The sequence below is a fragment of the Heliangelus exortis genome, chromosome Z, assembly GCF_036169615.1.
Source record: "Heliangelus exortis chromosome Z, bHelExo1.hap1, whole genome shotgun sequence".
Lineage (NCBI taxonomy): Eukaryota > Metazoa > Chordata > Aves > Apodiformes > Trochilidae > Heliangelus > Heliangelus exortis.
In genome coordinates, this window is record NC_092454.1 from 13,416,829 (window position 1) to 13,437,387 (window position 20,559).

The 20,559-nt window shown below is 34.8% G+C and overlaps 1 protein-coding gene across 6 annotated transcripts in view; it reads right to left on the reverse strand.

The window, feature by feature from the left end:
- CPLANE1 (ciliogenesis and planar polarity effector complex subunit 1) overlaps window positions 1–20,559 on the reverse strand; it is a 57,842-nt gene that overhangs the window by 16,633 nt on the left and 20,650 nt on the right. For 3 of the 6 annotated variants that reach the window (XM_071730987.1, XM_071730984.1, XM_071730989.1), the window contains 19 exons: window positions 19,721–19,859; window positions 19,218–19,327; window positions 17,911–18,072; window positions 17,683–17,791; window positions 16,933–17,239; window positions 15,687–16,608; window positions 14,466–14,629; window positions 13,356–13,492; window positions 12,782–12,864; window positions 11,577–11,659; window positions 10,700–10,768; window positions 9,051–9,234; window positions 8,224–8,481; window positions 6,655–7,401; window positions 5,493–5,659; window positions 4,357–4,483; window positions 3,347–3,411; window positions 1,648–1,742; window positions 1,061–1,153 (listed from right to left, as the gene is read on the reverse strand). In XM_071730987.1, the coding sequence (XP_071587088.1) occupies window positions 1,061–1,153; window positions 1,648–1,742; window positions 3,347–3,411; window positions 4,357–4,483; window positions 5,493–5,659; window positions 6,655–7,401; window positions 8,224–8,481; window positions 9,051–9,234; window positions 10,700–10,768; window positions 11,577–11,659; window positions 12,782–12,864; window positions 13,356–13,492; window positions 14,466–14,629; window positions 15,687–16,608; window positions 16,933–17,239; window positions 17,683–17,791; window positions 17,911–18,072; window positions 19,218–19,327; window positions 19,721–19,859 (4,021 nt within the window). Of the gene's footprint in view, window positions 1–1,060; window positions 1,154–1,647; window positions 1,753–3,346; window positions 3,412–4,356; window positions 4,484–5,492; window positions 5,660–6,654; window positions 7,402–8,223; window positions 8,482–9,050; window positions 9,235–10,699; window positions 10,769–11,576; window positions 11,660–12,781; window positions 12,865–13,355; window positions 13,493–14,465; window positions 14,630–15,686; window positions 16,609–16,932; window positions 17,240–17,682; window positions 17,792–17,910; window positions 18,073–19,217; window positions 19,328–19,720; window positions 19,860–20,559 lie in introns of all 6 variants that reach the window. The other 3 variants (XM_071730990.1, XM_071730985.1, XM_071730986.1) reach the window with 3 other exon arrangements.

Genomic DNA, 20,559 nt, shown 5'->3' on the forward strand with positions numbered 1-20,559 from the left:
ATAGGTCTGAATTATCAAAATAATATTAAAATCTGTGATTAACATTTCCTTGAAAAAAATACATTATGAATTTTAAGAGGTTTCTTAAGTGTTTATTTCTAAATAAAAGACACATGAACTATTTTTCATTTTGGTGATAAATCAGCAGAAAATGATGCTCAAAGTATTAAAACCCAAGCAATGTGATGCAGTCTAAATTACTATTCATTTCCAATTCTCTCCTGGACAGGTTAAAAAGAAAAAAACAAAAAAAGAGCGCAAAACCTCTGCACCTTTAATTGATCCAAATAAACAATACTACTCAGATAGAAAGACCTCTGTCTGCAAAGAAGCCATGCAATGCAGTAAAATAGTCCTCCAAATGGAATATCACTGTTGAACTTTATAAGAAAGGAAATACTAACATGCACACTTGATGCCATATAAAAAATACCTGCCTTCTGAATTCTACATAAAACAATTTTTCAAGAACTTATAAAACAAGGGGAGGGAATCCAAACCAAATTAAAACTTCTTCAGCCTGAAATCCAAATTATTTTTGTTCCACAAATTGACCCCAATTTGTTCTATAACTGACCCAAAGTTAACTGATTAGGAATTAAAGTGAAAATACTTAAGAGTGAACATTGGTAGCTTGACATATGGTTCTTAGATAACAGAGCAGGTGCAAAAAACAACTGTATAATTAGCTGTGATAATACAGCTCGATTTCATGTGGAGCTGGGATCTGTCTTGATGTCCCACCAGTCAATCCATTTGGTCTGTATAACATCAAATCCCATAGATGAAGCAGCACAAAATTCAAGCTAAAATCAGAAAATGTACCTCCTTACACAGGAATATAAAATCACAGGCACACCAGACCATGAAAAAGTCCTCAAACATTCCATAAACAGTACTATAACTATTTCACATTTAGTTTCAAGAAATCAGTTAAATTAGCTTCTTCTTATCTATACCCTGCATTAAGCTACTTGATATACAAAAAACTTGTTAAAATTGTAGTATTTTTATATACTTCCCAAACAACAAATTGAGTAGAAAAAGACTGAAGCCACACCTGATTCAGGAGCAGACATGATTGACTCTTTTTTTTCAACTTCAGAAATCTCATTTCCAGTATTGATTCCAATATCCCGATATGATATGAGCACTTGATAGGAAAAAAACCCAAAATGCATGAATTTAAGGAAAGCTTTGAGGAGAGACATTGGTAGCATTATCTGAATGAAGAGATCAGCTCAAAATAAAAACAAAGTTGGAGTGGAAGAGGCAGGGAAACAATTTCAGTCACATGAAATGTTGTCTAAAATGCATTTAGATAAATTCAAGCTAAGTTAAAGGGAGCTTTCAGAAAAATTCACAGCAGAACTAACAGAAAGCATGTGGAGACTCTTGCATAACTGCATCAGCAATATTTTAAATATATAATTATTTTAAATAATATTTTGCGATTGATGTTCCAGTGTCTTCTGGTTTAATATTTTTTTTATTTTTATTTTGTTTATCTTTAAAAAGTTACAGCATGAAAAACAGTACTTTCTCTTTAAACTTTTGCTACATTTTAGAAACTGACTAAATATCACAATTAGCAAGAAGTAATATTGATAACAGCTGGTTGCTGTATGTTACACAGGTAGAACTTACCAGGATTAGTGTTTGTACTCGCATCTTGAGCTTCTTTTGGTTTCTTTCCTGCAGAAGCCATGTAATGTAGATCTGCTGAAGTAGTAATTGCTTCCCTTGTTGTGTCTAAAATGTGATAATACACAACAGTCTAAATATAATCCAAGAATTAGCAATTTGTGAATGCAACAATAATAACTCAAAACTAAGGGGAGGGTTCAAAAGACTTTTCTTCACATTTCTGGCAGATAATTTAACTTTTTTTAAGAGTAAATCATCAATGATTTCAAGAAAATCTTCATACTACCTGTCACATGAGCATGCAACTGTACTGAAACTCACAACGTTACAGTGAATTAAAATTGAAGCTCAGCTTGTAAGTGTAATTTTATAATTAAATATTTTATATGCTGTACAGTTAACAATTTTTTCATATTTTCAACGGGGAAAAATATTTATAATATGTATACCATTATTTTTTCATTAAGGTTTCTGCAGAATTTTGCAAGCTAGTGTTTCTCTACAGCCAACCTGCTGAGCATGCATTGCATTTTGTCCTCAGACAGGACTAACTGTGCTGAATTAATGTACCAGAAAGAAGCAAATCTTTCCATTGGCATAGTCTGCTCTTGTGAGACCCAACCTGGAGTACTGCATCCATTTCTGGAGCCCCTACTACAAGAAAGACATGGATGTGCTAGAGTGTGTCCAGAGAAGGGCCACGAGGATGATCAGAGGGCTGGAGCATCTCTCCTAAGAGCAGACTGAGAGAGTTGGGGTTATTCAGTCTGGAGAGGAGACCTTACTGTAGCCTTCCAGTATCTGAAGGGGGCTACAAGAAAGCTGGTGAGGGACTTTCTTGGATGTCATGGGACTAGGGGGCATGGATTCAAACTAAAGTAGGATAGATTTAGACTGGAAGTTAGGAAGAAGTTCTTCTCCATGAGGGTGGTGAGACTCTGGCACAGGTTGCCCAGAGAGGTGGTGGAAGCCCCAACCCTGGAAGTTTTTAAGGCCAGGCTGGACAGGGCTCTGAGCAACCTGATCTAGTGGGAGGTGTCCCTGCCCATGGCAGGGGGGTTGGAACTACCTGGTCTTAAAGGTTCCTTCCAACCTTGAAAGTTCTATGATTCTATGATTCTTCTCTTTGCAATTCAGAAATATTCAGTTTCTTTTAAAAGAGCCTTAAATTTTGTGTAATTAAAATATGCAGGCAAATAAAACTGGAATCTTTTTTAAAATAAACTTATGCATTGCATACATCATTCTTCTGATGAATCACATGAACAGAAATCCCTGTGATCCAGTGTTACTTGAACTCACTCAACATACTGTTACTTCTTTGTAAAGTCCATAATTTAGAAACATAAATACACGACTATAAGTGATTTTTAAGACAATTTAAAATCCTTCTATAATTTTCAGGAGAATTATTCTGAATTTACAGATAATTGATAGGAGATCTTATACTTCCCTGCATCTCCCCACATCAAATCCCTAACAAGTGACTGCCTCAAAGAGAGACTGAATATGTGCTGTATACCCTGAAAGGTTTTCCTAATTTTCTGAGGAAAGATTCTATAGGCTACTATGCTGTATTACCCACAGCATTACACAATCTCACTTATTAACATCTTGATGACTAGAGTTTTCCTTTTACCTCTAAGAAACTTCTGTTCCTCGATTTATTTTATTTAAGCACTGAAAGCACTGAAAAGACTTGTACTTGCCCATTGAAATGAAAAAACCATCCTGAGGGTGAGATGTAGATTTTGCTTTTTGATCCTAATAGAAGAAGAAAAAAATCTTTAAAAATTGTTCCAATGCCAATGAAAGACTTTCTAGGTGCTCTTAACTTTCCAATTACTCCTTTTTAATGTACTTCTATTGTGCTCTTTTTTAATTCTTCTGATTCTTTCCAACTTAGTGGATTTACTGGCTATTTAACATTATTTCTAATATGTACCTAGTGGTGACCTGCAGTAACACAAACTCCTCATTCTTCTTCAAGCCTATTATTTCTGCTGCACCACAATTAACATCTCCCAGGCCTGCTCAAGCTCTCCAGCTGCTGTGCTGGGCAGGGAAGTCTCAAAGAAGGTATGATACAGATTATAACTAGAGCCTGTTGTGGTGGGAAGTGATTTATCTTTATATTTGGTAGACTTCTACCTTGAAGTCTGGTACTTTCAAGGATATCCTCCAAATACCTTACAAGACAAACAGCTGAAGTGCATAAATCAAAACTCAGCTTTAAGAAGACATTCTCTTCTCAGAGACAGAACTTCTCTTCTTGGCTGAGACAGAACTAAGACCTTGCACTCTCCACTCTCATTCTCATATTGTCACAATCCAGACTCATGAAAAGAGCAACGGCTGAGTTATTTATCCCAGCATTACCACTAGGCTGAACTTTTTTTTTTTAATGTAGCATTTTTTAGCATTTGTGTACATATTTATTTTAAATGTACATAGAGACAAATATCCTATGAAAATAGACAAGTTCACAATTCAAAGGAAAACAAAACCAACATCTGAATGCTTTATAAAAATAAATCTCTCACTTACAGGAAATACAAGTGTATTTGTACATGTGTAATGAGATGTGTAATGTAACTAGGCTACAGCCTGAAAGATATCTAACATGATTGTTTAGTTTACAGTTTCCTGCTACTTTCTTTCCTGTTAATACTCAATGGAAAAAGGCAAAGGAAAGTAATTTTTCTATACCCCACTTCCTGATTCAGCAACCTTCATTTTATCATTAATATTGATGATGGCATCATCTGGACAGGACACAGTTGGTTTCTTCTTTTCCTCATTCTCTTTCATTTGTTTCATATCACGCCTCTTCTGTCTGTCAACATATTAATTACAAATAATAAAAAAAGCCATATAATAATAATACCTATCATTGTTTTCTAACAAGTGTTCCTATGCAGAAATATACAATGAAATACAAGTGGAAAAGACAAACACAACTGTTGCATACAGACCAGTTTAAAGCACTACTTTAAACTGTCTAAAAGAAATATACACAAAACTGCAGTATAAACTCATAAAAATACTTAACAATCACACCAAAATCTGTTAATTGTCTAATAAGCTATTTATGTCAAATATTACAAACTGACTAATATTCCACATCTATTGTCTTGCCAAACTAATGCCCATGAACATGAATGGCAGGGAGAAGGATCTGGGGAACTACATGCCTGGGAAGATCAAGGAGGGATTCATCTTAAATGTGTTCACATGGCAAGTGCGGGACAATCAGGGGACCAGGGCAGCATGGGTTTAGGAAAGGCAGGTCTTGAGCAACCTTATCTCCTTCTATAATCAGGTGACCTGCCTACTGGATGAGGGAAAAACTGTGGACATTGTCTGTCTGGACTTCAGTAAAGCCTTTGACATTTTCCACAGCATTGTAGAGGAAAAACTGGTTGCCTAGACAGGAGTACTCTTCATGGGGTAAAATAAGGCTAGAAAGCTGAGCCCAAAGAGTTGTGATGAACAGAGTTAAACCCAGCTGGGGACCCACCACCAGTGGTATTCTCCAGGGATCAGTGTTTCATTTCATAAACAGTACATAGCAAGTAGCCAGATGACAATAAGACTTTAAACCCCAGATACTAGTATGGAAATCATTTCCCATTGACTATACCTCTGATCAGCCTGGTTATGCCCTATACACTCCTGCCATGTCTTTACCAGTATCTGCTATCCTCGTTTCCTCCAAGAGAATCGCATCCAAACCCACTTCAACAGAAGCTGCAGTAGAAACTTCCACTACTTTCTAAGTCAGAAGGTATGGGTTACTGTGAAGTTTTACAACATGAATACCCACTTAAAAATTTTTGGCTTGCCTTTTCATATTATTCTGCAGATTTCTTAGCTTAAATGGTTCAACATCAGTCTTCAGTAACTTGATAGGTTCAGTTTGGTCTTGTCCACAGGAAATATTGGGCACAGTATGATGCTGGTGGCGCTGCTCAAACGCAATGAGGTCTTGAAATGGAATGAGTTTTGGTGCCTGGAAGAGAGAAAGCAGCAAAAATGAAACAGTTACACAGAAAACAGAGAGGGACCCCCCCATCAGATTAGATCATATCCAAATCCTACTCTGCCCCGGTGAGACCCCAACCTGGAGTACTGCATCCAGCTCTGGAGCCCTTGGCACAGGGAAGACATTGAGCTGATGGAGAGGGTCCAGAGGAGGGACAAAGAAAGGTGGTGATAAGGATGGAACACTTCTGCTATGAGTACAGGCTGAGAAAGTTGGGGTTGTTCAGCCTGGAGAAGAGAAGGCTCCAGAGAGACCTAGTTGTAACATTTCAGTACTTAAAGGGGGTTTATAAGAAAGGTGGGGATAGACTTTTCAGGCTTTTTAGCAAGATCTGTTGTGATAGGAGAAGGGCTCATGGTTTTAAACTAGAGGAAGGTAGATTTAGATTAGATGTAAGGAAGACATTTTTGACAATGAGGTGGTGAAACACTAGAACCATTACACGAAAAAAGCAGGTCCAGTTTGTATTTCAGTTACACAAATGTAACTAGAATGTGCAATCATATGAAAGTCGGAACAACATTTACAAAATATCCATTTCTTGACATTCAGACTATAATGCTTTCTTACCAAACCTTTTAAGATTTAATCTTTTAAGAGTTACATGTGTCCCTAAAAAAGCAGATTTCTTACTGCATTCTTTGTATTTCTGCAAATAATAATATTTCTGTAAAAACAGACTATTTTTTAACATGTAAATATTATCCAGTATTCAGGTAGTCCCATAGTAATGAATCTATGGAGTCAACCTAGTGTTATTAAATGCATTTCCAAGCTTGCACCCTGTCACATACTGACATGTCAATACGGAACCCTAGTTTCAGATCCTTCTCGTTGTTGTGCTGAACACTTCCAAATCCCATAGTCTGGAAAAATTAACTTATTTTTAATTAATAAGAAACCAGGAAACTGAAAAAAACAACAACCCTACAACTTAGAAAAATAAGTAAAAACAAGAGTACCTCTTTTTTTTGAAGTAATTTAGCATGGAGTAGTGATATTCCTGTGTGCTGTAGTGTTTCTCTGCAGTTAGTCTCATTTGTAGCAGGTTTAAGAGGTATTAAAGTAGCAGGGACTGGCTGCCTTACAGCTGGTGGAAATCTAGGTACTGGGCAAAGCTGCAAGTGCAACAGCGGAATACCAGCCAGGTTCTGAGTGATCAGGGATTTGTCCATATTCACATTTGCAGGGAACTGCTGCCGAGATGAAACTTCTTGCTGTTCTTCATACTGATCTAGATTCAGATGTTTGGGAGGTCCCTTGCGTTCTGTTTCTGCCCATGTTTTCTCTTCCTCATGCATTTTCCTCGGGATTTCAGGGTCATATCTAGTGTTTGAATCTTCTTTTGACTTACTCTTTCTTGGTGTGTATGGTGACTGATGGTTCCATAAGGAATCTGATGAACTCCAAGCAACTCGTGGTACCAGGGGTGGTCTATCAAAAGCTGATGACATTTCTACTGGGTGTAAAAATGCCGGTTTGACATGATAACCTGATTCAAGTTTGAGCAAAGGAAACCCATTTGAATAATTCATGGTCTTCTCAACAGGGATAAGCTTTGGTATTTTCTGGATGTTTGAGGAAGGAGCTAGGAGATTAAGTGGTTTAGTAGGTGCTGAAGAAGGCAAATCTTGAAGTGGAGGCATAAATACTGTTTCTTTGCTGTGGCTTTCCAATTCACTTAAAGAAATGTTTACATCTAGATCACTCTAAATCAGAGAAGAAAATAAAACGGCATTGAGAAACACACAATTGTTGTGGTTGGAAAAGACCTTTAAGATGATAAAGTCAAACCACTAACCTAACACTGCCAGCTTCAGCACTGAACCATGGCCTCTACACACCTCCTAAATACCTCCAGGGATGGTGACTCAACCTCTTCCCTGGGCAGCCTGTTCCAATGCTTGACAACCCTTTCAGTGAAGAAATTTATCTCATATCCAATCTAAAACCTCCCCTGGCACAACCTGAGCAGGTCACCAGCCATTTCACCTTGGGTTATGGGGGTTCCATTCTGCTCCCTTCACTAGTCTTCCAGCTCAGGGACCTGGATTGTTCACTGAGAACAATTGATCTTACTGCTAAAGACTGAGGCAAAGAACACATTAATTACGTCAAACTTTGTCTCATCCTTTGCTATATTTCCCCTCCCATCCAATAAAGGATGGAGATTTTACCTAGCCCTCCTTTTGTTGTTTATGTATAGAAACATTTTTTTATTGTCTTTTATGGCAGCAGCCAGATGGTTAAATTCTGGTTGGTCTTTGTCTCTTCTCATTTTTTCCCTATTCTCATTTTCTCCTACACAGACTATCAGCCCCTTTTTAGTCCCCCTGAGTGGTGCCTGCCCCTTCCTCCAAAAGCTCATAAATCTGCAAGTACCTTGAAACAGCAACCATGCCCTAAATAGGCACAAAACCAGTGTATTTTTAGTCTACTGCAATCACTACAAAAACATTTCCTACTTTAATAGAACATGGCAATCAGATATACAGAACAGCCTTCATAAATGGCACCTTGATAATACCTACTTTTATATGGCCATTGCTGCTTTTGTCTCTTGAACTATTTCTTGGTTGAAGATCAGTGATCTTTTGACCACGTCTTCTTTTATCTTCTTGAGTGGGTAGTTGTGTTTTTGGAGAGCCATTAACTTTGGCAGTGTGTGCAGGCTGGCTTCCTTCCAGGTGAGCAGATGGATGGTGTTGCAAAATTTGTTGCACATTGGGCAAGTTGGCAAAGGATGACTGCATTATTTGCATTAAACTCATTAAGTTGATTTGCTGTAGCTGAATACACACATAAAAACTTCACACAGTAAACAACTTAGCAGGAATATTAGCAAAAATTCTATGTCTAGGCTATGTTGTAAATGTTCATTATCTTGTTAATATAGGTGACAAAACAATATCCCCAAGTTTCAACATTGATAGAACAATTGTTTACAGTACTGGACTTTCTTTTAAGATACATTAAATACTTGTCACAAACAGATTTTGCTAAAGCAAGACAAACAACTTTTTTGGTGATGTTGATTAAAGGTAAGGTCACATAAAATAGTCTCCATGTAATAATAAAACTTCATCCTAACACAACCCCCAACTTATCCCAGCTTCAGATTTTTTCCTTCTCTATACTATTAGACACTATTTAGTTCACATAACTCTGTTATATTATTCAAAACATACTAGAACTTTTATTATATTATTAATTTTCTTGAGTGAAAAGAAAGAATTATGTCTACAATAACTTTTCACAGTAGTTTATGTGGAACAGGAAATCTCTATAGACATACACAGAATAGCTTTAAAACACCAATAGTTTGTACCGTGAACTGTATTTCAAATCTTGATTTTACCTGAACTAGTTTGAACATTTCATCTTGGAGCATCTGCCCCACATTTTCTGTGTTTTGTTTGTGTTCAGTAGGAAATTCTTCCTTGACTTCTTTCTTCTTTGCACAAATGGAAGTATTGGAATCAACACTTGACATTGTTGACACAACAGTCTGAGAAGTCTGACCACCACTTAAAGAAATGTCTCTATTAATTAAGAAGGTAAAGCACAAAAGAATTAAAATAAATTTATAGTTCAGAACAACTATATGAGGTCATCTTAAATCAGTTCAGAAAATTTTAGAGATGTCTAATTTTCTAAGGCATAATTCCTTTATATGAGCAATTTAATAATTAATATTGCATATTCATCACTGGAGAGTATGTATGACATCTTTTTTCTTATGCTTCCTAATATACTGTATGAAAAATAGCTGTTAAGACCTAAGTTCTACCTGATTATTCTGTGACAAGGGTATCTGAAATATCATCACTAGAGATATGGGCAGAAAATAATAATTTGACAGAAAGAGGGCCTGGTTAGTCATAAAACCAAGCAGCTGTTGAAATATGGAGAAGGAGTTTATAGCTGAAAGAAGAGAGATGGAAGATTCACTTAAGTAACTAAGCATGCCTTTGTGTATACACACACACACACACACACACACACATATATATAAACAATACAATTTCAGATCAGAAAACAATTACAATTAAAATAACATGTACCAGATAATAAAATATATTGAATTTGTAAAGACTACAAAGAAGATGAAGCCCTTAAATGAAGAAGGAAGACTTAGGATTTACATTATTAAGTTATAAAGAAACTGAAGGAGTTCACTTACATCAATAGAAATTGATCCCAAAATATCTATTTAAGAAAAATGTTGACATTTCTATGAGTACAGGCAGCCTTTGGAGGATTTTTCACAGTTGAAAAGGATGGCCCCCAAGCATATGAAGAAATAGAAGCATAATGCAATGACTAACAAGCAATATGAAAAAGGTCTTGGATATTTAGATATTTAATAGGTATGAAGGGGGACAGGAACTCTTTTAGGAGACAATTAGAATGGGTAAATCCAGCCTGAAACCTGAAAAGCTTGAGATTTTTTTTAATAGGATGGCATTAAAAATTCAACAATAAAAATAGATTAGAAACACATGAAAATGGAATCCAAAGAGATGTGTAGTTCATATCTTCCTATAAAATGAAAAACTCATATGGGAATGTTCTAGCAGCGAAGGGCTGAAATTGACTCCTAATCTTTTTTCCCATTTCCAACATTTTCCCTGTTTATAGAAATATTATTTATATATTTTAGTTTATAATGTTATTGTTTAGGTGTCCTATGTAAAAATTTATCTTTTACAGTAATATATGATTATAATGATTCTGCCTGGAACTAGAAAAGTATTACTTCTCTTGAAATCTGATAGCTCTGAATTAACACGCTTGATTCATGTGATAATCTGGACAACGAACAAGGACTACAGTAAAAAGGTTTTCAGGAAAGGTTGCTTAGTACTACAGTTTGCAGGTATAATATACTACACCACACCTGCAGATATTTTGTAATCAAATATACACATCATATTACTTCAAACTGCAAGTTTAATATAGATCGTCCATTTTTTAGTTATATAAATCACTGTAGGTTAAACTCACCTGGGAACTGCTGCATCTTGTTTTAATGAGACCGAGTGAGAAATACTGCTATTAACAACTTCATTCATGCTATAAAGAAAGAAAAAATTAGTACTGTAAACGTTACAATAATTTGTTTCGTTATTCTCATTTTGTATCTTTTTATGTAGATGTGTGTGAAAAAACACAGAAAAAGTATTTTAATTACTATGCAGTAAAATACCTGAAAGCCACCTGACCACAGCTACCCTTATCTGCACTTCTTCAGTCACTATAGTACACTGCAATTTGAGCTGGCAAATATTGACATTTATTCTTTGTCTCCCTAGCAATCAGAAACTGACTCAAAGGCACTGAAAAGATTCTGGCTAATCAACACAAACAGCAGGAAAAAAAAGTTGATCTGAGTTGATAAAGAAGAGAAAAGCCAATACTGTTAATGTCATTATAATATACATTCCTAAAGAAAAGTCAGCATCATAAGAAATCCAGAAGGGGGCATCTAATGTGAAGTTATTTTTGGTTTAAAAGTAAAAAAATATCACTTTAACAGAGCACAGGATTTTAAGTCTTTCTAAAATTAGCCAAGTTTTTCTACAAACATTATATATTCACAGGGATATTTATCTATATGCCATCACAATTAATAAAATTTTCTAAACATTATGAGATTTGGGCACAGTGTATCAGAGGAAAAGGCTTCATTACTACAAATTTTGTGGAATCAAGAAGAAAGTTAATTTAAATAACAAAACCAGCTTGATGCTTCAAATCTCAAGCTAGCTGCTATGAACAGCAAGAACCCACTTGAGAATTCACTGGATACCATAATTAACAAAAATTCTTCAGATTTTAAAACAAGGTTAAAGAGAAATTAAAACAAAAAAAAGTCTCTCACACATTCTGCTGAGCCTTTCCTTCTCTTGTTTTTTGAGCCTTTTGAGCTTCCCGGGGACTATCTACATCTGAAACAGAGACCTGCTGGAATACAAAAAGATGTATCTGAACTTGTAAATTTTTGTATCTCCCTCCTGCTTCAATAAAGTATTACTTTATTAGTCTATGGTAAATATTCTTTTGATTAATTGTCCACTTGAAAAAATATGACTGAAAAACAATCAAAATATCACACTAACTGCAGATCATGGTACAGATCAAAAATAAGGATATATCCTTATCTGTGTACCTTTTTAAGTCATTATTTCCAAATCTGTATCCACATAATAACCTGGAAATATACTCTACTAATCTCTCACCTCCTAAGTAAAGATGAAAATGTGGAAACAACCGTATTATAGATAAACTAAGAAACTGACACAAATGTAGCTTTTTACACAGGTTACAAATTCATTATAGTAAATGCATGGTAGAAGAGAAGACCACAATACATTTATGGTTTCTAATCTCATTAACAACACTAAATCTAGAGTAACGGAGGGAAGCAAATTGATTGCACTTCAAATTTAAGCATATAGACCTTAGCCAATTTCAAAGAAAAGAGATTTATAACCATAGATGATGTATGAAAAAACAAGGCTCATTTAGAGACTCAAATTAAGTTTTCAGAGCAGAACAAAAACAAACATCTCTGCATTTTCAATTTAAAAACAAGAAAATATGCAAGCAAGTGTCTCTTTACTTAACTCTTTACTTGTCACTCTGTGACAACTTCTGAGACAGCACATATTTTTTAAAGAAAATAAAAAACTGTTAATGCAGCTTTCTAGTATAACAAAATACACATTCAAATCTGTTCTATTAATCAGAAGAACATCTGGTTTTACTTACATGCTTTTGCATAAATGTGTGCATACATATTCTTACATATTTATATGTAGTGTTAGATACTATACAGATTTAATAATATATAACAAAATACATTATATATATAGGGGTACATTTTCAAAAATGCTTACAGCAGATCTGACTTTACTACTGTTTAATTATGTGACTTTACTAATTTAAGCAGAAAAAGTTTCACCAATCCTAGACATTTCAAGTCTTCAATTTCTTTAATATATTGAGAAATTCAGGATATTTTGAAAAAGTATTATTATTAGCAGAAGTAATAATTTGATGTTTCTATGCAGGATGGAAATTTACCTTTCCTCTCTGATGTTCTACAGGTTTGATCTTGACAGAACTACTGGAGGTCTTCGGAGTTTCATATGGCTCCTCTAAGAACTCTACAAAATAAACACAATTACTCTAAAGCAGAGAACTAAATGACCTGAAGCATGATCCAGTGATATCTGTCAACAGGTCACTATAGTCTGCATTTTCCCCAGGAAGGAGAAAGGGATTGAGAGATGCATACCCAGATCTTAACAATTCTCAAACTGTAATTTTGAGTATACTAATTGATATTACTATGTCACTTAATATTGCATTAATATTTTTGGAATGAAAGTAAGAGAATGAAGCATATTAACATGCATTCTCCTATCTCTGTAGCAAAAATAAGTTATATGAATTAAAATCTGATCAGGAAGTCTTCAGAAAGCAATTGGATAAAACTTAGTTATAATGGAAAGCAGACACAATAATAATTTCAACAGAAAAATGAAAGCTTATTTCTATTTTTTTATGAAACAGGGGGACATATAATTCTATTCAGGCAAAACTTCTCGTCTGTATATGTCAGACCATAGTGAAAGGATACACTGTAAGAACAAACCTTCTCTTTCTGATGTTGCATCTAACTCCTCCTGAACAGGTAGTCCCACTTCCTTAGGATCTTCAGTCATATGAGTTACAGAATAATTCCCATGGTTAATTTCCATTTTATTAAAATATTTTGACTTTGATGACATTCTGGTAATTGCAATTACAAAAGATAATTAACAATATAAACCTACTTATCTATCAGTTTAAGTATGCTTTTTCTCTCAGACTGCAAGTTAGTGCAGAGTTGTCAAATATACATTGCTGTGATATGATCAATAGGAAGGTTTTCATTCTCAATTTTGCTTAAGCTGAAATGAGTATAATTTCTTGGCATAGCTGTGATATTTCAGTGTGATTAATGGCACATTTTTTCAGAACAGGCCGTTTCCAGACAAATGTAATCAACACATATGATCTAATAAAAAGACTTGAAAATCATCTGTTAAGATTATATTTACCTCCTTCATAGAAACTTCCTTTAATTAAAAAAAAATATTGTCAAGGAAGACACAACTATTTCTCAGAATACTGATACTTGAGATAATTTGTTTCTTTAGTACAGGAGAAGATGGAGATAAATGTCACAAAGGACTTCAGGGTAAGGAATCTCCATCTTCAGAACTATGTAAAATATTAACAAATAAAATATTTATTGCCCTTTTCATGGGGCATATTTACACTCCCTTTTCTTTTTTTTTCCTGGCATGCACAAATATTGAACATACCTCAATTACAGATAGAGGAGAAACACAATGAAATTTTGAACACTCACCTCAACACAGAAAAAACAACACTAAAGAAAGCAGAAGTTACTTAAATTCTTTGAGAAACCGTTCTATCAAGTGTATCAGAAATCTAGATTCCATTTCCATATCTCTAAATTTATAAAAAACTATGTACGATTCACTTCATATGCAAGAGTTACATCATCTTCAATTTAGAGGTGAGCCTCTTGAGTATAATCTGGTTCATACAGCTGTAAATAACATGCATGAGTTTGACTTTGAACTCAAAGTTAAACACATATGTAACATGTAACAGCAGCAGAACTCTTCATACTAACATGCTGCATAGCTGAGGAATTATGACCAAATAGAATTCTTAGGTTAAAAAAAATTACCCAAAACCAGTTTCACAAAGTTCATCAAGAGGTTGTACACTCTGGACACCAAGAGGAGGACTGGCCAATACGGAAGAGACATCATCTGTACTACTTTTCCTCTCTGTTCTCGACTGGGCTTCTGATAGAGATGCACATTCTTTCAGATATTGATAATCCAGGCTCTATTAATAACAATGCATATTCACTAGTTACTAAAAGATATCTGCTACAGTTTTTAAAAAAACCAACAATTTCATTTAGTATGTTTATTTTTAACTTTATACCATCTTCTCTATTACTGAGCTGAGAAATTTTGGATTTACAGTAAGATGTAGAACTTGAGTTTTGTCTCTTTTCTGCATTAAGTGAAGAGACGGTCCTCTGATTTATCCACAGGAAATGTAAGGAAGGTTTGTCAGCATCAACTGTCAAAGATGCTGTGTGACAAATAAATATCCTCTATATAAAAGTATACAATAAGATTTGGCCTTCGTCACATGTAAAACTTAAAAATTGTCACTGAAAACAGTATGTGAGGCAAAAAGGCATACATGATTATGCAGTTAGATGCAGACAGAAAATTTTGGCTGTAAGCTCTAAGTAAAATACAAGTGGAACTTGTCAGAAAGCATTAAATACAAACCAAAACATCTTTTGATCTGGGAGAAAAATTCCCAAAAAAAAAAAAAAAAAAAAGCTCTACAGCCCTTCATGTAGATTTAATTAAAAAGGATAAGTAAAACAGTTGTCCCTAAATATAAATCAATACTCATATTATTCTTGCAAATCTTTTTGTTTACATTGGCATGCATTTTCCAACACTGTATAACAGTGCTAGATAAAAATTTAAAAATAATTTTTCACCAATCTTTAACTAGTCCTGTTTTTCCATACTCTCCAATATTAATTTTCTTCAAATTTGATGTCTAAAACTAGACACAATGGCTGAATTTGTAGGAATTTGACCATATAATGTGGTATCTAGATAGATGAGTCACATTTCCAACAGGAGTTCCAAAGAGAACTTTAATCTCCAACCAAAGACTTCCTACAGAGAGAATTCCAATATTCCTGGATTTCTTCCCTTTTTTCCTAGGAAGCCCTAAAGAAAAGCTATTAATCTATATTCCAGGTTTTAATGAGAACAGAGCTATGAGTTAAGTATGTGTGTGATTTTCTTCACTGGCATAACTAACCTATAAATTTCATTGACACTTTCTTTCCTGTTTTCTCTCTTACCTTAGATTTTATATTCTTTGCTTGAGATCCATCTCCGTAAAACTTTTCAACTAGCCACAAAGAACTAAGGACAGCAGCTGATGATGTTTTCACATGTATCCTTGGGAGAATCTCTTTGAAGGAGTCTTGTTTATTGGAACCACAGAGCAGTCTTTTATCAGACCATCTGATCATCCACTCAAGCAATTTTGCAATATTGCTCAACTTATCAATTAATTCTATAGCTAGTTCTTCTCCTGGTACAGTATCAACTGTATCAACAGTTTTGTAAATATATTTAGAAATTGCCTTAGTTTTCAGGCTACAGAAAGTATGATTAGGAAAGGTCTGGCTTGCTGGGGCAACAGTGACTTCTTGATTGTCACTTTGAACTCTGTAAATTGAATTATGCTTTAAACCAAATAATCCTTCGTTATGTCCTTTTGTTAGGTTACGCAAAGGAGGTTCTTTTGTCTGTACAATGGTTGGATTTTTGAAACTATTTTGGTTTTCATTACAAACAGAGGCTGTTTCAGGATCAGGAGATGCCAGGATAACAGTGTAGCAAGACCCTGCTCTGAACACACTTTGGTTTTTAGTTTTGCGCTGTCGACGTTTTAGTGTTGTATGAACATCAAAAAAGAGAGAGTTTAATTCACGCTCTCGAAGAAGTCCAGAAAAGCTACTAAGAAATGGAATTCCGAGGTCATTGTACTTCATCAGGTCTCTCTCAAGAATATAACTCAAAAAGAGTTCTAAAAAAACAATATATTCATCATCATCACGCTCAAATTCCCATGCACCAACTATAGGCAAATTAGACTGGTTATGCATGTCTTTCCCATACACTTTGTCTTTATGCTTTATTTTCCAGTTAAGAGCTTTTATCTTGCATGTGGTATTTTTGCTGTCCGTTTCTCCTTGTTTCTGATGTTCATTATCCCTGTGAGAAAACAAATGTAAGTACACATTAAGAAAAATTCAATGAAAAAACCCAAACAAATGTAACGTTAGTTCCTTTTCTTCCTCTCTTGTTAAAAGCAGAAAACTAACAACCCAAATTTCCATTAACATAATATTAAGGTGGCAAATTAATCAGATGCAAAATCATTTTTTTTAACACAGACAGCAACACAGCAATATTCTACATTTGATAAATTTCCCCAAGTGGCAATTATCCTGTTTGATGAAAATATTACTTGAACAGTAAGGGACAACTTATAATTAAATTTCAACAGAACCTCTTGTGCTGCCATTTTTTTCATACCTTTGTAGTGATGGTGTTTGTGCTCTGGTTTCTTCAGTAAACAAAGCATCAGAAAGTGTATCTGCTGTGTCAGCATCACTGTACATCTGAGGGCTCCCAAGATCAGTAAGTGTGCTTCTGCTTAGACTAGTGCCTAATGAGAATCTGTCATAGCAGTGTTCCCCACCATCTGCTGCTCTTTCTTCTGTTGGCTCCCAAATATAAATTTCTATGGGGCCTATGTTCCTTATGATACGTCTCAAAACCCTCATTCTCATTTTTTCAGCAGTCTGTATAACAACAGACATCATTTCCTCAGTTTCAGGACCTACCAAAAGAAAGAAAATTTTGAATGCAAACTTCTCAGTTTTCAATTACTCATAGAAGCACAGAATGCCAGGTTGAAAGGGACCTCAAAGATCAGCTAGTTCAGCCTTTCTGGGTGAAAATACAATTTAAATAAGGTGGCTCAACACCCTCTAAAGCTCACTCTTAAAACTGTCCAATTCAGGTGAATCCACAACTTCCCTTGGGAGATTAATCCAACCTCTAATTGTTCTCATGGTGAAAATTTTTCTCCTGCAGTCCAATTGGAGTCTACCCAGAGGTAACTTGCACCCATTCTCTCAAACTGAAACATGAATGAATTCTGGCCCATCAGAAATTGTAGCCATTTAGTTATACATATAGAAACTCTGATAAAGTTAATTAATAAACAGGGTAAAAAAAAAAAAAGTTCATTTAGTATTGCTGAAGAAAGATGCACATTACCTTTAACAATACTATGGCTGAGTCGCTGCTGAAGTCCATGATACTTATCTCTTAGGGCAACTCTTACATCTTCAGGATTAGGAAATGCTTTTACAAATATCTCTGCCACCTGCACAAAATACAGTATCTCAAGTAGCATACAAGTAAGGTTTAATTTTCAACAGAACTAACTGAAAAGTCTAAGTTACAAGGCGAAGAAATATTTGTGATAGTTTTAAAGTTTTTTACCTTTTTCACTGGTGGCAATTCTCCAAGCAGACTCAAAGTTATGTCTTGAACTAATTCTTCAACATTCATGAACCTGCAGAAAGGAAGCATTCGACAAGCCCACTCCACTGCATTCAGACAATGCTCAACAGTGGAGGCATCATATTCGTTCTTCTTCAGATCCTAAAAAACACACCTTACTGTAGAAACATTCATCAATATGATGTTCAGCTAAATTATTCATACACTGCAAATTGTAATGATTCTTCCAACAGAAGAAGCCAACAGAAAATTAAAATTTCTAACATAGCTGCCAAATAGAGAAGCATACAATGGTAGCAGGCGGATTAATGTTTTAATGGTCCAAAATTTATATTTAAAGAAAAACAAAGAAAACGAGCACTTTTTTTAAAGCCAGTTTAGAAAATAATTCCATTAAGAACCTGTTGAGGAATCTGATTACAGTCATCTGGAATAAACTTGAAGATTTGACTAAACTAGTTGTAACTGATTACATACACTGAAGCAAGTAATTTTTCTGAGACTTAAGGTGATCATAAATTGTTTCTTACCAGCAAAATATTCGAGCCAGTCAGGAGGCTTTTAAGATTAATTGTTATATTTTGAAACAGTTAGTGGTTTCTATCTCATCTGTCACTGTTGTGCACAGGAAAAACAGAATATTCTACTAGTTGAAACCAAGACAGCCTGTTTATCTGAAGCTTAATTCTTCTGGTCAAGAGAAAACTTGAAATTGTTTTAAAAAGGTAGCAACCTTTTCTAAGGCCAAATAAATTGCTGAACTAGATAGGACAAAAATCAACATCTGTAGTGTTACAAACTGCAATGAATATTCTAACATTCTTCATTCTTCCTTGATCTCTGAGATAAACTGACAAGGGTAAAAGTAGAGAAAACATTATTAAATTTTCATATTTTTAATATTTCTTTTTGAAAACCGTGTATATTCAATGCACAAAAAAACCCAATTTGGTCAGGAAACATGCAAAATATCTTCATCTAATGGGTAGAAAAAGTGGAAATATTTAGGTAGGAAAGAAATGTAGAAAAAAATTATTCTTCTGAAAGTATCACTTCAATTAGCTGAGTTAAACATAAAGCAGAGGTCAAACAGGAACACTATTAGAAAGATGTAGTTCACATGGACACTGCTATCCTGTAGCATTGAATATCTATCTATTGTGATATCATAATTGTGATACTTTTGTCCTATTAATCAAACAGAAGTTCTCACAACAATACGCAGCAGGCATTTAGAATTCTTCTTGTAGCTTTGTGTATCTTTATCATGTTAGTAACAGAATTACCTCATGATTGTTTATATTTTCCCTTGCAGTCTGGTACCGCCTACAGCTGTCAGATAATCTTTCACGAACATGGAACATCCAACACAATGCACATAGGTCCCTGAACCAACCTATGACACAAACATGCAATACAATCAGATTCTATTTAAATGAAACTAAATAAAACAGCTTGAGATTTTTAGCAAAGACAGGAATTAACATAATCCTAACAGGTGTTAAAGAATTACTCATTCTTCAGTTTTCAATAGTGTTCTGCAGCTAGAGCTCTTGAGTCTCACTTAGTGTTTATGTTCTTCCACATGTCAGATATATGACGCACACAACTCAGAACAGCAACTTGCAGAATAAGTTTTGACAACTCACATTAAATAAATCTAGAAAGATAATGTGTCTCTGCACCCATTGCAGTATACGCTTTCAAGATAGTAAGAATTCACATCTGCAAATTTTTACTTCTTTTCTTTTTTCCAGCTCTACAGTATTCTATTTTATTGCACACAGACCTAGAACTTTACAGGTAATATCATCAAACTGATGGTTTCCAGAAGATGTAGATCTGTAGAAAACAGTGTGGAAACGGGAGTAATGGAGCAAAGTCTCTGGGAATGGATTCAGCAAAGGAAGAGATTCTTTCATTCGAATCTACAGACAGTAAAAACAAATAAATAATCAAAATAAAAACTGAAATTAGTTAAAGTTTTTTATGTATCCTGACTAAATGTACAGCCTCTCAGTTACTAGAAAAATACTGACAAGTTCAGCACAATTCCCTTAAGCTTGCTTTCCATTGTTTTCCAATCAGTTTTCTGAAAATTCTGTTGAGGGAATATGTTTAGTATGAGCTACTGCACAAAAAATGATTCTGTTTGTGCAGTATTCATAATACTCATGAATACCATGAATACGAGAGCAACAAAGTATAAGAACTAAGATCACAATTTAGAAACGAGTTTAATTCAACACAGTCTAGGGTGTTGTCAGCCAAGGCAGACTTGTTTTCCTTTCTGCTTCAGTTGGTACTTCTGATCACCTCCCCGTGCCAGCATGAAGCATGCAATGAGGAAACAAGGAATTATTTGTCAGACCAGTTCCTGACTGCATGAATGCTAGTGCAGAGAGGTTTGAAGGCAGTCACAGACACACACCCATGCATGTAGCAAGTCAACTTCCTTTAAGTGGCTACGTAAAAAAACCCTATGAAAAGCCTGAGTTTACACAAAATTTTGTATTCAATATATTCTGTGAAAACAAAATTCACAAAGTAGAATGAGCTGTTATAATTCCTGTGCTTGGTGCACTGAAATGATCACTTTACCTGAAGTATGTATCATAATCCCTGTTA